The sequence below is a fragment of the Gymnoscopelus braueri genome (genome assembly GCF_963280865.1).
Source record: "Gymnoscopelus braueri genome assembly, chromosome: 17".
Classification (NCBI taxonomy): Eukaryota; Metazoa; Chordata; class Actinopteri; order Myctophiformes; family Myctophidae; genus Gymnoscopelus; species Gymnoscopelus braueri.
This window is the reverse complement of record NC_137617.1, coordinates 37,621,712-37,636,775: the sequence shown is the minus strand read 5'-3', so window position 1 is coordinate 37,636,775 and position 15,064 is coordinate 37,621,712. Positions and strand designations below refer to the sequence as shown.

The 15,064-nt window shown below is 41.0% G+C and overlaps 1 protein-coding gene across 1 annotated transcript; it reads left to right on the top strand.

Annotated features, from left to right (window-relative positions):
• Positions 1-1,686: 1,686 nt before the first annotated feature.
• oat (ornithine aminotransferase) lies at positions 1,687-14,608 on the top strand. The gene is made up of 10 exons (XM_080454456.1): positions 1,687-1,790; positions 8,159-8,405; positions 9,177-9,401; positions 9,947-10,042; positions 10,318-10,445; positions 10,974-11,096; positions 11,251-11,379; positions 11,514-11,627; positions 11,867-12,011; positions 12,391-14,608. Exons 2-10 carry the CDS (start codon positions 8,183-8,185, stop codon positions 12,549-12,551), a joined length of 1,344 nt encoding a protein of 447 aa, XP_080310582.1. The 5' UTR covers positions 1,687-1,790; positions 8,159-8,182; the 3' UTR covers positions 12,552-14,608.
• The last annotated feature ends 456 nt before the right edge of the window (positions 14,609-15,064 follow it).

Below are 15,064 nucleotides of genomic sequence, written 5' to 3'. Positions count from 1 at the left end.
AAAACCCAGTGTAAAAAGGATGAGACGAAATCAAAGACAGACACAGGCCGGTTCTCAAATTAAAAGGCTGACATTGTATTAAGAGAAAGAATCAATCCACGAGGCACCGTACAGCAAAAATCTCTCTCTGATATTACAAATACAGGCAATAGTATTTATACACAAGTTGGAGTCCGGACATCAGATATAAGGTGGATCCTAACGATTGGTTAAGACCCTCAGACGTCAGATCATATCTGATGAGCTGTCAGGCATCAGGGTGTCATCATAATAAGTTGTTGTTCATCTTATAGTGTCCTTGTGTACAACTTTTGGTTCTATAAACAAGTTATTCCTTCGATATCATAGGACATGTGGCAGGTTTATCTGTGACAGGGTGACAGCTGACAGAGTAAATTAGTGACAATATCCCGGTCATACAGGTCATCCTACACAGATACAGGTCATTTGACATTTAATCACAAAGCGTTGACCAAGACATGTTTTTACTGATTGGGAACATATGGAGCCGGCACCAGATAGCAAATATGGAGCCAGCTACATGGCCTTGGTAGAGAAAGTATAGTAGAGTTACAAAAGGCATGTTTAAAAGTACAGGCCCAAAAAGACATCACTATATTAATTTGACTGGTTAGATCGATATTTCTAGATCATATCAATCTGGTCCACAAAACATATATTTAACTCCATCACCAATTTTATTCAACCAGGAGAGAGAACGCCACAAAGGTTATCAGGTTCAATTTTATAGTGTTCCCATGTTCCCATTCTGTCTGATCACTTGCAATTTCTCTATAATTTGTCCTGACCTGTAGGCCTATCCTCCTGAACCTGAACGACACATCCTTGGAAATCTGCCAGAGGAATGGAACATTTAGCTCCAGGACCCAAACGATAAGATAACAGTTTCAAACTATGTTAGAGGAGGAATAATATTAATGATAAAAATGCATTTGTATAGCACCGTCATGAATTCCTTTTTGGCATATCATAATATCATACATATCATAAGTATAGGTCACTCTGTCTGAAAACAATGCAACACGTATACAATATACATTCTGCAATGTCCTTAAAAGTTGCAACATGTGTCTGTGTGGGTGTTGGTCGTGACGCATATGACACGTTTTACGTCATAGTTGAGCAATTTGCACCGGTGCCATTTGCCCCATAGCCAGGGGGGGCAGCGGTGCTGTGATTGGTTAGTTGGTTGCCAAGTAACCACTACTATATAGGGTTTACAGTTTCACAAAGTAAATTAGATCTTATGTGTTGCGGGAAAGAGCTAAATTCACATTTTTGCTTTACTTGAGTACGCGATGCGACGCATTGTGAGCTTGTAGATCGGCTATTTTCAAATGGCCGAAATGAATATAGGGCTGAAGTGGTTAATGTATGTATATATGTTTTGTAATACTCTACAGTAACTAGTAGTCTATAACTAAAGTTTTCAAATAAGTATAGTGGAGTAAAAGTACAATATTTGCCTCTGAGATAGTGGAGTAGAAGTAAAAGCACTGAAAATGTGGAAATACTCAAGTAAAGTAAAAAATACCTCAGATTTGTACTTAAGCACAGACAGTACTTGAGTAAATATACTCGAGTACTACTAGTTACTTTACACCACCGCTAACAACCAGCCACCCAATCACACAACACATGCATCATGACTGTACTCCCAGGCTATGGGATCATAGCTGTTACTTCCCAGGCTGTCTGTGAGTGAACGGCAGGTCTGTCAGCTCTGCGTCTCTCTAGAGGAGGATATCACACTACTTTGGCATTTTCTGGTATGGTTTCTATTCTTGATCTTGTTTTTAAAATAGAAGCGTGATCTTTTGGTTGTAAAATAGCTAAGAACTGTGTTAAAACGGTGTTATTTGCTAACAGTAACAGGCTAGCTATCATTAGGTAATGTTGTGGCGTTATATATGATGACTTACATGTATGCTTTCACACCATATGGCTGACATACTGGTGTAACAGTATAGTGTCTGCAGATCTGATCTTATAGATGTTTGATGACGAATAGATTAGATTAGCATAAGTTAACATGTTAACTTTACTCGTTAGCTAAAGCTAGTTACTACTAAGTAAGTACTAAGAGTTAGCCACCAGTTGTAGTATGCAAAATAATAATAGAATAACAATATTTATCATAGTATTTTGGCAAGATAAGTAAGTATACAATAGAATAGATAGCATAAGTTAACAATGTTAACTTTACCCGTTAGCTGAAGTTAGTTATTACTAAGTAAGTACTAAAAGTTAGCCACCAGTTATCAGTTACTGTATCACTGGTATGCAAAAATGTATAACAATCATAATAATCATAATCAAAATATTTTGGCAAGATAAGTAAGTATACCATAGATAGATAGCCATATAAGTTGTCAGACACAGACAGTGTGAACAAATCAAATATGCCAGGAGGGTCAGGCAGGCCCATCATGGTACCCTTCCCTACTGCTTTGACCTGCAGGTTGGATGAATCCTTTAGCTATAGGTGAATGATGATAGCTGACCTCGTAGCTTTGACCGGTAACAGGAAAGGTGGGCACCAAAACAGTCTGGGCACTATAATAGGCAGCCATTGGATCAAGACTATTATAGATGTGTTTGATTTGATTGAGTCTGACTTTTACTCAGATAGATACGAAAGTAAAAGTCAGCCTTGATAAAATACATCTTTGGGCACTAGAGAAATGTGGGCACCCGGAAGAGTGAGCACTTTGGGGTGAGAAGACTGGGCACTAGGGAAATCTGTGCACCAAAACAGAGTGGGCACCCGGACAACTGGACACTAGGGAAATCTGTGCACCAAAACAGAGTGGGCACTGGGACAACTGGACACTAGGGAAATCTGTGCACCAAAACAGAGTGGGCACCGGGACAACTGGACACTAGGGAAATCTGTGCACCAAAACAGAGTGAGCACCGGGACAACTGGACACTAGGGAAATCTGTGCACCAAAACAGAGTGGGCACCGGGACAACTGGACACTAGGGAAATCTGCGCACCAAAACAGAGTGGGCACCGGGACAACTGGACACTAGGGAAATCTGCGCACCAAAACAGAGTGGGCACCGGGACAACTGGACACTATGGAAATCTGTGCACCAAAACAGAGTGAGCACCGGGACAACTGGACACTAGGGAAATCTGTGCACCAAAACAGAGTGAGCACCGGGACAACTGGACACTAGGGAAATGTGGGCACCAACACGGAGTGAGCACGAGGGGAAATCCGGGCACCAAAAGAGGAATACTTTGAAGTCGTAGGGTTCATGTCCACAGAATGTGTTTTGCACCTGTCTGGAATGCGTATTGCTGGAATGCAACTACATTCAGATGATTTTTTTCCCCCTGTCCAAAACATTTTCTGACAAATTTTATATTAGTTTGAGGTGAAGATTTGGCATATTTCTGTGAGGTTAAGGTTAGGTTTAGGCATAGTTTTACTGAGGTTAGGGTTAAGGTTAGGTTTAGGCATAGTTTTACTGAGGTTAGGGTTAAGGTTAGGTTTAGGCATAGTTTTACTGAGGTTAGGGTTAAGGTTAGGTTTAGGCATAGTTTTACTGAGGTTAGGGTTAGGATTAAGGTTAGGGTTACGCATAGTTTTACTAAAAGGTGCCCAGTCTTCCCCTATAAGGTGCCCAATCTTCCTGGTGCCCACTCTTCTCCCCCCAAAGTGCCCACTCTTCCAGGTGCCCACTCTTCTCTATAGTGGCCACTCTTCTTACCCAAAGTTCCCACTTTTCCTGGTTCCAACTCTTCCCTAGTGCCCAGTCTTCCCAAAAAAATGGTACCCAGATTTCCCTAGTACCCACCTTTCCTATATTTCCTGGTGAGAAGAGTCGGCACTAGTAACAGGAAAGATGGGAACCAAAACTGAAGACTCACCTCTTCAGACTCCACCTTAGCCCTTGATCGGCGTGATCTAATATGAGAGTGACACTATAGCGTTGACTCCCATTGTAAGAATGGAATGCGGAAATGTTCGTTCTATCTCAATGAGATAGTTCCAATGTTTGGAACTATATAGCCCATAGCGGCCCGGTTTGTGGTGAGATCAGAGCGTGTCATAACTCTCTCTCTCTATGGTTCTGGCCTTGACGACCTTGCAGGCTTATGCAAAGGCTAAAATGTAATTTAGATGGTGCTTTTTGGGGGATATCGATTCTACTGTTAAGACTGATGATATGTTCTTGGTTTACCTATGATCCTAGATGACTATTTCTATGCATTTGATGTATTACCTTGTGTTGTCCTTGCTTACTGTAAATCGCTCTGGATTAAGAGCGTCTGCTAAATGCCTGAATTGTAAATTGAAAATCATTCTGGGCACAAGGGAAAACTGGGCACATGGGAAGAATTTAAACTACAAAGTTTGTTAGCCAAACAATTTTATTCAACTGCCAGTCTGTCACCAACACACGCACATCATCTCTGTGTCATTGAGTCCAAAAAAATATGCTGAATCTATGGAAGAATGACACTTATTTATTATCCATTCATTATTCTACGGGACATATTTAAACCCAGCAAAAGTAGCCTAATTGCATATTAGACCACATCATCGTAGGCTAAGCAATGCCATACATGCTATTATGACTGCTATCACGACACGAGCAGCTCAGCATCTCAGCATTTTCTTAATACTGTATACCCTGGTGATATGTGTCAGGAAGGTGTGTAAAAAGAAATACCGCTCAAGCAAGCCTATATAGACGTTAAATAACAGTTTTCATACAGAGATGCAGCTCAAAGTGGTGTACAAGCAGCAATAAAATAACTCCCAGCCTTCCGTCCCATGGTGGAGATAATAAAGAATGGCATCCAAATCGTATAAAAGATAGTATTATGTCACAGTATATGTACAGAGAAGGCACTATTCGTTGAGTACAAAGATGAAGAATGCTGACATGGAAGGATGCAAAACGGCAGCAAATGGTAAAATAATAGCATAGTTATAACCAATATAGGTGGACATTTTGAACCATAAAAATAATAATAACGACAATAGAAGAATTATAGGCTATTTTACCTATACAGTGAAGTATATTAGGGCTGCCTTAAGTGGTTATGGATAATGACAGTTGGCACGTTGTCGTAGAGTGTGTTCCTATGCAACGTATGCAGCTGAACTCGTGTGTCTGGCCTTAATTTAGCTCCTGACTGTGAACTGTGATGCAAGGGGGGTGTGCTTGGGGAGTAACCGCCACAGCAACCTATCATCTTCCATGACCAAGTTTGATGGCGTCTCAGTGACAAATCAAACATTTCCTCCAGGTCACCATACTGGCCCAGGTGCTCTCTGTTTGCTGTGTGTATTTATTCACCATGGGGTAGATTATTGATTATTCCAGGCCAGCACTGCTGGCTGTCTCTCCTTCACACCAGCCTTCCTATTCCCCTCATGCATTTTCTTCTTTCACTCTTTTTGATGTGTGTGATCTGATGCAAGTTTGCAAAACATGCCATTGTTTGATTTTATCTCAGTTAAACAATCAAAACTTTTAACATTTGTCTAAAACAATCTTGACATATATATTCCAACTCTGATATTTAGATTCAGGTAGAATTATAGAAATTATATCTATATATACATTTGGCTTCCTATATATACATTCCAAGCTTCCTGTGTATACTGTTATCACTGTCCTCTTTAAATTGTAGCTTTATGTTCTTTATGTTCTACCACACCATATATCACATTTTCAGACAGCAGGTCGCCACAACGTCCAGCATGCATTTAGGCTTTGTTTTGTCTACTTTTAATTGTGCACTATACATTTGGCTCTTTGGAGCAATATAGATTTTCTTTCAACAATATTTCGGCTCACTAGGCTCAGTAGCTGAATGATAGAACATGGCATCAAATAGCATAAAAACAAATTATCTATCTATCTATCTGTAAAAAAAAGAAAAAGAGCATATAGATGTACACACACACACACACACACACACACACACACACACACACACACACACACACACACACAAAAGACACAGTTTAATAGCTACCCAAAGGGTCACTATAAAACAAATGCACTAAGACTTAAATTATTTGTTGGCTGTAACTTTAAACCCTATAAGCACTTTATCATGACTATTTAATGACCCTCCTGTCCCTGACCAGAACAAAATGGCCTGGACGCTCTGGGATTACGCAGTTCATGTGGGTCCAGGACAAAGGTCAACTTCATCCTCATTCTATTGTGCTGAATGTGAAAGAGATGTGTGGTTCAGCAGGCTTTGTAAAGCCAGGGCGCTGAGTCGATGAATTGCCAAACTGCATTATTGACTAGGGCTGCAACTGTTGATTATTTTCGTGATCTATCGATAACAATTCTTATTTCTATTTTATATATTTTTATATATTTTTATACTGTAAATCGGGGGTTTTCAACAGGTCTGTGAAGGTATTGCATGTGGTCCCTGAACATGCATTTAGTAATGTAGGAAAGTGAAGATCTTCTATTTATTTTCTTCCACGGAACAGTGCACTACTAAATGACCTGGTGACCTATGACGACGCGTCAATGTTGTCAGTTACTGGGAAGTCAGAGGTCAAGAGATTCCACAGAAAAGGGAGTTAGAATCTCAGGAAGGGGAAGAAGGGGATGTGTACCGGATTGTTTCTGCTCACTCATACATAAGCTACAAATCAGTTTATCAGTTTAACATGAGTTTAATGGAAGGTTGGATAAATTAAGAGAATGGAATAAGGGTAACCGTGGGATAGGAATAGATCACTGGAACACTTGCATATTTCAGTTAAATAAGGCCTGGGCTTCATGTAGTTTGTTGCACATAGTATCATGCAACAAATTAAATCAAGCAATAATAGCAATTTTTTGCCTATTTACACCGTATGCAGGTTTGTTTATATGAGGTCGCCACGGTTACCCATTATGTCTGAGTGAGTCCAGGCTGTTATGGTTAACACTGTTGCCAACAGTGGTGGAAAGTACTGCACTTAAGTATAAAAGGTATTTGTACTTTACTTGAATATTTCTAATTTTCAATCATTTTACTTCTACTCCACTACATCTCAGAACCAAATATTGTACTTTTACTTTGTGGAATTTGATTATTATTTCAAAACATATTTCAGCCCTATATTTTGACCATTTGAAAATAGCAGATCCACGAGCTCACAATGCGTTGCGACGCGACACATTGTGAGCTTGTAGATCTGCAATTCTCAAAAGATTTGTATACATTTGAAAACTTGTGAAACGGGACATTCTGCATAATGAATAATTTCTACTTTTGGTACTTTAAGTACATTTTGATACCAACACTTTTGTACTTTTAGTACATTTTGAATTCCGGACTTTTACTTGTAACAGAGTATTTCTACATTGCAGTATTGATACTTTTACTTAAGTAAAACATTTGAGTACTTTTTCCACCACTGGTTGCCAACATACTTCGAGATTCTGACGTCATGGACTGGACTCCATATTTGGGCACAACTGATACAGAACCACATATTTGGGCATGACTGATAGATATCTCCATATTTGTGCACAAATGACTCATTCGTGACCTCATCATGGTGACGAGAGAGCAAACACCTCCAGACGGGTATATAAGCAGCTCATTCAAAGACCTTGACCTACATCTCTACAGATCTTTACTTTGGCTATCCCATCCGTCCCGTCAGTCCTGTCAGTCCTGTCAGTCGGTCAATATTGAACTATAGGTTTTTCCTTGAGTAACCTCTTGACACAATACAGCAGAGCCATAATACTCCATACCTGTTGATAGTCAGACAAACCCTTGGATTGGATTACGGTTAGACATCGCTGGTTAAGTAAGTTCTGATCGGGTTTCCTTAGTTCTAGTCTCTCTACCAGTCCCCTTTTCTTTAAGTCGTTTTTACCCTGGGTGGTTTTATACGGTTTAATGGGTTAACAAGTGGTTAATCAAGACTACTCGATTGAGTCGATTATAAAATCTATTAGAATTTTGTTTGCGTCAACTCATTGATATAACCCCCCCCCCCAAAAAAAAACAACAACAACACGTTTCTCAATTATTCAACTAATCAAAAAAGTTAAATCGAAAGAATAATCTCTAAGAAAATAATCAATAAGTTGTTATTTCTCATAATGAATTTGCCTTTTCTTCTTCCCTCTCTTTCAGACTGTGTAGGCGTATAGTGCCATAATGGAAGGGTTGATCTCCAAGCTGAGTCGGAGCATGAGGAGCGCGGCGCCCGTGCTCGCTCGCGGCGTTCACTCTGGAACGCGGCCCGCCTCCACCGCCGCCTCCAAGAAGATGAAGGAGCAGAGTAGTAATCGCCTCACTCCGGAGGAGGTGTTCGCCCGCGAGGACAAGTACGGCGCCCACAACTATCACCCCCTACCTGTGGCGTTGGAGAGAGCAGAGGGTGAGTACATGTTGTTGCTCTGAAACCTGGCATCCTATAGTGTGTATTAGTTATTATTAGATTATTGGTTTACTTATGTATTACTTTATTAGATTCCTATTCCTATGCATTTGATGTATTATCTTGTGTTGTCCTTGCTTACTGTAAATCGCTCTGGATTAAGAGCGTCTGCTAAATTGTAAATTGTAAATTGAAACGATATCAGTAACTAATAGAGCAGTGGTTCTCAACCAGTGGTCCCCAGTGAAATTAGTTAACATAGTGTTACAATCATTTTAACCAGCTTTGGCTATTCAAAAATAGCAGATCTACAAGCTCATAGCGTGGCACCGAGTGCCGCGCTATGATCTTACAGATCTTTGGTGCTCTATAAAGCATGGGTTCTCAAAGTGGGGTCTGGGGAACCCCAGGGGTCCTTGGGGGGTTACCAGGGGGTCCCCAACAAAATTAGTTTATATAGCGTCACAACCACTTTATCCATATTTTATACTTTGGCTATTCAAAAATAGCAGATATACAAGCTCATAGCGCAGCACCGAGTTTATGCGCTATGAGCTTGTAGATCTGCTATTTTTGAAAGATCCCTGGCACTAAATATTTTTTAGATTGGGGTCCGCAGCCAAATACATATCATTTTGGGGGTCCTTGACATGAAAAAGTTTGAGAACCACTGCTATAACGGACTGTATTTCATTGAATCATTGTTTTTTGCCTTTTTGTAAATTGTATATATCTAACGTGTTATCTTGCCTTCCTTGCCTATACCTCCAGGCCTGTACGTGTGGGACGTGGAGGGCAACAGATACTTTGACTTCCTGAGTGCCTACAGTGCAGTGAACCAGGGCCACTGCCACCCGAGGATTGTGGCCGCGCTGAACGCCCAGGCCTCCAAGCTCACCCTCACCTCCAGAGCCTTCTACAACGACGTGCTGGGAGAGTACGAGGAGTTCATCACCAAGATGTTCGGCTACGACAAAGTCCTGCCCATGAACACCGGTAGGTAGAGATGCACCAGCCAATGATGCATGTATTAAGTCATTGTGTTAAATATCATAAGATTTTAGTCTACTACATGTACAGTTGATTTAGTCGACTAAAATGTAATTTGGCGGTGCCTTGATGGCGTAGTAATGACTGACTTTTACACTTGGTTGCATGCTGAAAATAGCCGATCTGAGCTTGTAGATCGTCTATTTTCAGAGCGCAACGGCCGAGCGCAACTAAACATAAAATGACTTGTTTTAGTTCTATTGGATCTCTTCTCCACTCGTCCCTCACTATAATTTTAGTCTAGTTATTATTTGCCATATAATTAGTCTTAGTTTTAGTCGTCATAGCTTAGTTTTTATTTAGTTTTCGTCCGTGAAAAAAAGGTAGTCGACGATCATTTTTCGTCATGGTTTTAGTCGACGAAATCAACACTGGTGTACAGTATAGATCAGCAGTCCTTTTCTTATGTGTACCTATTACAGCAATACATTCACAGGGTCATCGCAGAGTTATCTGATTTCTAACTTTCATTCTCTTTATATGTTAACAAGGTGTTGAAGGTGGCGAGACCGCCTGCAAGCTGGCCCGCAAGTGGGCCTACAATGTCAAGGGCGTTCCCAAGAACCAGGCCAAAATCATCTTTGCAGGTAAATAAGTCACGTTCCTATCTCACACGTTTCATTAAAGTTCCAAATTGCAGTTTAAAATAGGCTGGATCACTGTGATGACGTTTTTTCCTGCCTTTCGTAGTTTCCACCAGAGGTTGAAAGACCAAAGATGGCATTAAACCTTCCTTGGATGTCTGAGTGATGTGTATGTCTTTATAAGGCAGCTTGCATGAGATGCAAAAGAGAAAGCAATGTTAATCCAGGAACAATGTTTTAATCCGTGTTTGTTTATTCCCACTCTGCCTTGATTACAGAGGGAAACTTCTGGGGTCGCACCATGGCCGCCATCTCCAGCTCCACCGACCCCAGCAGCTACGAGGGGTTCGGTCCCTTCATGCCTGGCTTTGAGCTCATCCCGTACAATGACATTCCTGCATTAGAGGTGACACGTTTTGTTTTGTTTTCTTATCTTCAATAATAATGTTATATAGATACTTTTTTTAATAGGTTTTCTAGGTGAGCTGAACCCCTAGGGTTCATGGGGATTCATGTGAGGTAGATGGTGTACATAGGACGCCGAATTATGTGCGCGCTCAACTCGAATCAAGCAATTTAAAATAAATGATTTATTAATTCAACGACCATAAAACAACAGTAACAACACACTCTCCCTTTACTAGCACCATAATACTGCGAATGGGGCAGCCAATGTATATGATACATTGGCCTACGGGAGCGCGCCCCACCAATGAGTGGACAGGTTGTCCGAGCCTATGGGTGAGCTACTGTAATGGTACTGTAAATCTGGGCCCCCAAATCTGAGATTGCGATGGGGGCTCGTCATATCTCGCGGGGGCTTTAGCCCCGAGGCACCCACAGGATCGGCGCCTGTGATGGTGTAGATGTGAGGGCTAAGGGGGTTCATGTGATTTATTTATTGATGTTTTTTCTATTTGATTTCTCTCCCCAGAAAGCCCTTCAAGACCCAAACGTGGCAGCCTTCATGGTGGAGCCCATCCAGGGGGAGGCTGGCGTGGTGGTACCCGACCAGGGCTACCTGACCAAAGTCAGAGAGCTTTGCACCAAACACAATGTGAGTTTGTTATTTTGTCTTCCAACAAAATAAGAAAAGAAAATAGGAGCTACAACTACAATGTTTCTCTGTCATACTGTTTTCTTTGACGCTCTTCCACAAAAATGCTAAAACATTTAAGATTATGTACTGATCTCTCTGGTTCTGCTTCCAGGTGCTGTGGATCGCTGATGAGGTGCAGACCGGCTTGGCGCGTACGGGCAGGAGGCTGGCCGTGGACCACGAGGGGGCCCGTCCAGACGTGGTGATTCTGGGCAAAGCCCTGTCGGGAGGAATCTACCCTGTAAGTATCACCTACACCTACATGTAACCTCCTCTAATCTGACATGTAGGTTCATCATTGAAGGCGGTATTAATTATCAAATGTTTTATGTGAGCTGTCCTGTGATGTTTTGTGTTTCTGTGCCTTCTTCCCAGGTATCCGCGGTGTTGTGTGATGACGAGGTGATGTTGACCATTAAGCCGGGGGAGCATGGATCCACGTACGGAGGCAACCCCCTGGCCTGCCGCGTCGCTATCGCCGCTCTAGAGGTCAGTGATCGTCTGTCCTGACATCCTGTCATCTTTGCACCTTCTATCTTTCAACGGTTCAATAGTCTTGTACTTTTTGCTCTCATCGATGTGCTGAGAAATCCAGATTTCTTCGATGATTTTTTTTTGTTTTTAGATAAAATAAACGATTATTGTTTAGCCTACTAATGAGGTTTTTTTTTAATGTTTTTATACACCAGTAAGCTCCCAGTAAGTTAACTGTTTCTGTCTGACTGCAGGTCATGGAGGACGAGAAGTTGTCAGAGAATGCAGAGAACATGGGCAAGCTGCTCAGGTCTGAGCTGAGAAAGCTGCCGAAAGACATCGTCTCCTTGGTCCGTGGGAAGGGCCTGCTCAATGCCATTGTCATCAAGGAAACCAAAGGTACAGTTAACATATATATTTTTTAAATCATATTTGTATATATCTTTTTTGTAACATACATTAAATACACTATCACACACATTCATACACATATACTCTTGCACTTTTATCAATCACATTATTATCAAAATAACATAATAATAATGATAAATAAATTAAATAAATAAATAACATTGTTTACAATTTCTTTACCATATGAAATATAGTTTTCAGCACCACTTCTACCACTGCACAACTCTCTCTACACATCAGCACATAACCATTATTGTTTGTCCAAGCGCAGAGTAAACATCGACTAGTCAATATTATGTCACCCATCCAGAAGAATACTTTGACCTGTGATAACGCGACCCCCTCCTCCTCCCCATCCTTTCCACAGACTATGACGCCTGGAGAGTGTGCCTGCGTCTGCGTGACAACGGACTGCTGGCCAAGCCCACCCACGGTGACATCATCCGCCTGGCCCCTCCCCTCATCATCAATGAGGACGAGGTGCGCGAGTGCGTCAGGATCATCCACAGCACCATCGCATCCTTCTAAGCGTGATCTCGTGGCTCGCTCTCCGAAACACGCACCAGGAACGACTCTTTGACCTGCTTCTCCTGCCCGCCGCACTCTAGTGAACTGTCAGATGTTTCAAGTCGCTCTTAATCATTTACCGTTTGAAGTTTTTTTTTCCCTTCTTTTTTTCCCCCCAGAGCAGAGCTCTCTGAAAAAAACAGGTTTTGAAAATGTTTTAGAATTGCTTCCAAGAGGCTGCATTGTTACTGTTTTCAATGTCGTTTTAGAAATGGCCTTCTGAATATATACATACAGTATATATACACTTTATATATTTTCTCGGTTTTAAATGCTGCCAGCGATGGGTTCAGAAAAGGCTGCAAAATGAGGTCATATTCTTTTTATCCCCAGTGATTTAAAAATCACTGGACCTTTCCACATTTCATTTGCCCTAAGTAGGATTTCATACTTCATTTTTAATCTACATTGTAATAAATCTCCACGAGTAACTTCTTCTGCAGTAGAGAAGACATTGTTACTGGCATGGGGGTTTAGCAGGTAATCCGAAGGCAGAATGACTTGATTTTAAAGTTCTTTAACAAGGAACAGCGGGTGTACAGGATAATACAGGCTGGCATGAAACTAGGAACATAGAAGCTCTGGAACACTGGAAACATTGACCAGATGAAAACACTGGAAACATAGACGACAACGTCACGGCGACACACACAAGACACTCCCAAAACATAAACCTGTTCCATGAAAACCAAACTGAAATCACTCCAATAAATAATCAAAGACGATAAATCCAACAAAGAGCTTTAAAGTCCAGAGCAAGACTACAGTATGTGCCTGTGATTGACAGTGAGAACTCCGAGGACCTCTGGTGGACTGCAGGAGAAGCACTTTTTTTTCTCCCCCCTTCCCCCCACCAAAAATTCACAGGCCAAAAACACCAAGTCCAAGACAGAACCATGGCGGTCAATCATGTGTTTAATCAAAATCCTTTGGTTCTGGGGTTGGCGAAAGGGCCTCTTTGTGTGGAGTTTGCATCTTCTCCCCGTGTCCCCTAGGGTAGGTTACCCTCACAAAAAAAACATGCAGTAATCCTGGTCTCTATACTGCCTCCCCCTGGTCAGCCGGGGCGCCTGATGGAGGGGAAAGGAACTGGTTGGAATAACGTGTGAGCTCAGTTCGGGGCTCTCCCCAGGCTGGCAGACGGAGAGTAGTGCCCAGGATTACAGCTTGGGCAATTGGCATTGGGTGAAAAAAAGGTTAAAAAAATCGTGGGATAAAAAAGTTAGATAAAAAAAAACTAAAAACAAGTCCAAGACAGAATGGCGGTCAATCGTGTGTTTAATCAAAATCCTTTGGTTCTGAAATGAGATCAGATTTTACTAGCATAGAATCCCCAATGTTACTATTTCAGTGTTACAGTGTGAGACAAACCAGGGTCAAACGTGTCTCACTTTTTTGTTATTGATGGATGCGGGGTACCTACTTTGTACAACCTGGGAAATGGTTTTTAATGTGAATATACCACTTAATCAAGTGAAATGTTGACTACTGTTACTACTGGCCTTTTCCGCTAAAACATATTATTCTGACTGACCCACTCTTAAACGCATTTAAATTCTTGACACAAACTAGTACATAACGTATGTACATGTAAGATCATCCACTGTTATTTCACATAACTTGTGGTGAATTGTTATGATGAAAGAATAATCTGTTTGCACTGCTTGCAGAGGTTTCAACAGTTCCAGTGGAACAGTAGAGTGTGGGCAAATCTATAGCTTTTTACGCTGTATAATTTGTGGAATTGGGATATATATTATTATTTCTGCAAGAGACGTATCAGAGAGCGGTGACCTGTGTTGGAAAGACTCATGTTCTTATACTCTGTAGCTACCGCGCCGTTGGGCCTTGAGCTATTTATCTGTATAGTGTTTGTTTGGTGTTGCAATAGAATGTTAAATCTTATTAAAAAAAAGAGAGTGATGAGAGACTATTGCCGGTTGAATGTTTCAGATTGCAATATCTATACTGTATTTAAGTTGTCGCCACGCTGTTCATATAATAAATAATTGAAGTCTCATTTTCTTTGCCTTGTCCTTTATCTGATATCAAGATGTGGACTTCACATTGAATGTCTAAGACAAATAACCAATGGTGGAAAAAGTACTTACATGTTTTACTTAAGTATAAGTATCAATACCGCAATGTAGAAATACTCTGTTACAAGTAAAAGTCCCATTTCAAGTTTTCAAAAATCTCTGGAAAATAGCAGGTCTACAAGCACACAATGAGCTTGTGGATCGTCTATTTTCAAATGTAATAATAATCTAAATCTACAAAGTAACTAGTAGATAAAGTTTTCAAATAATTGTAGTGGAGTAAAGGTATAATACTTGCCTCTGAGATGTACAGTAGTGGAGTAGAAGTAAAAGTATAGACAATTGGAAATACTCAAAGTACAAATACCTCAAAATTGTACCTAAGTACAGTACTTGAGTACATGTACTTAGTTACTTTACACCACTGAGGTTGGT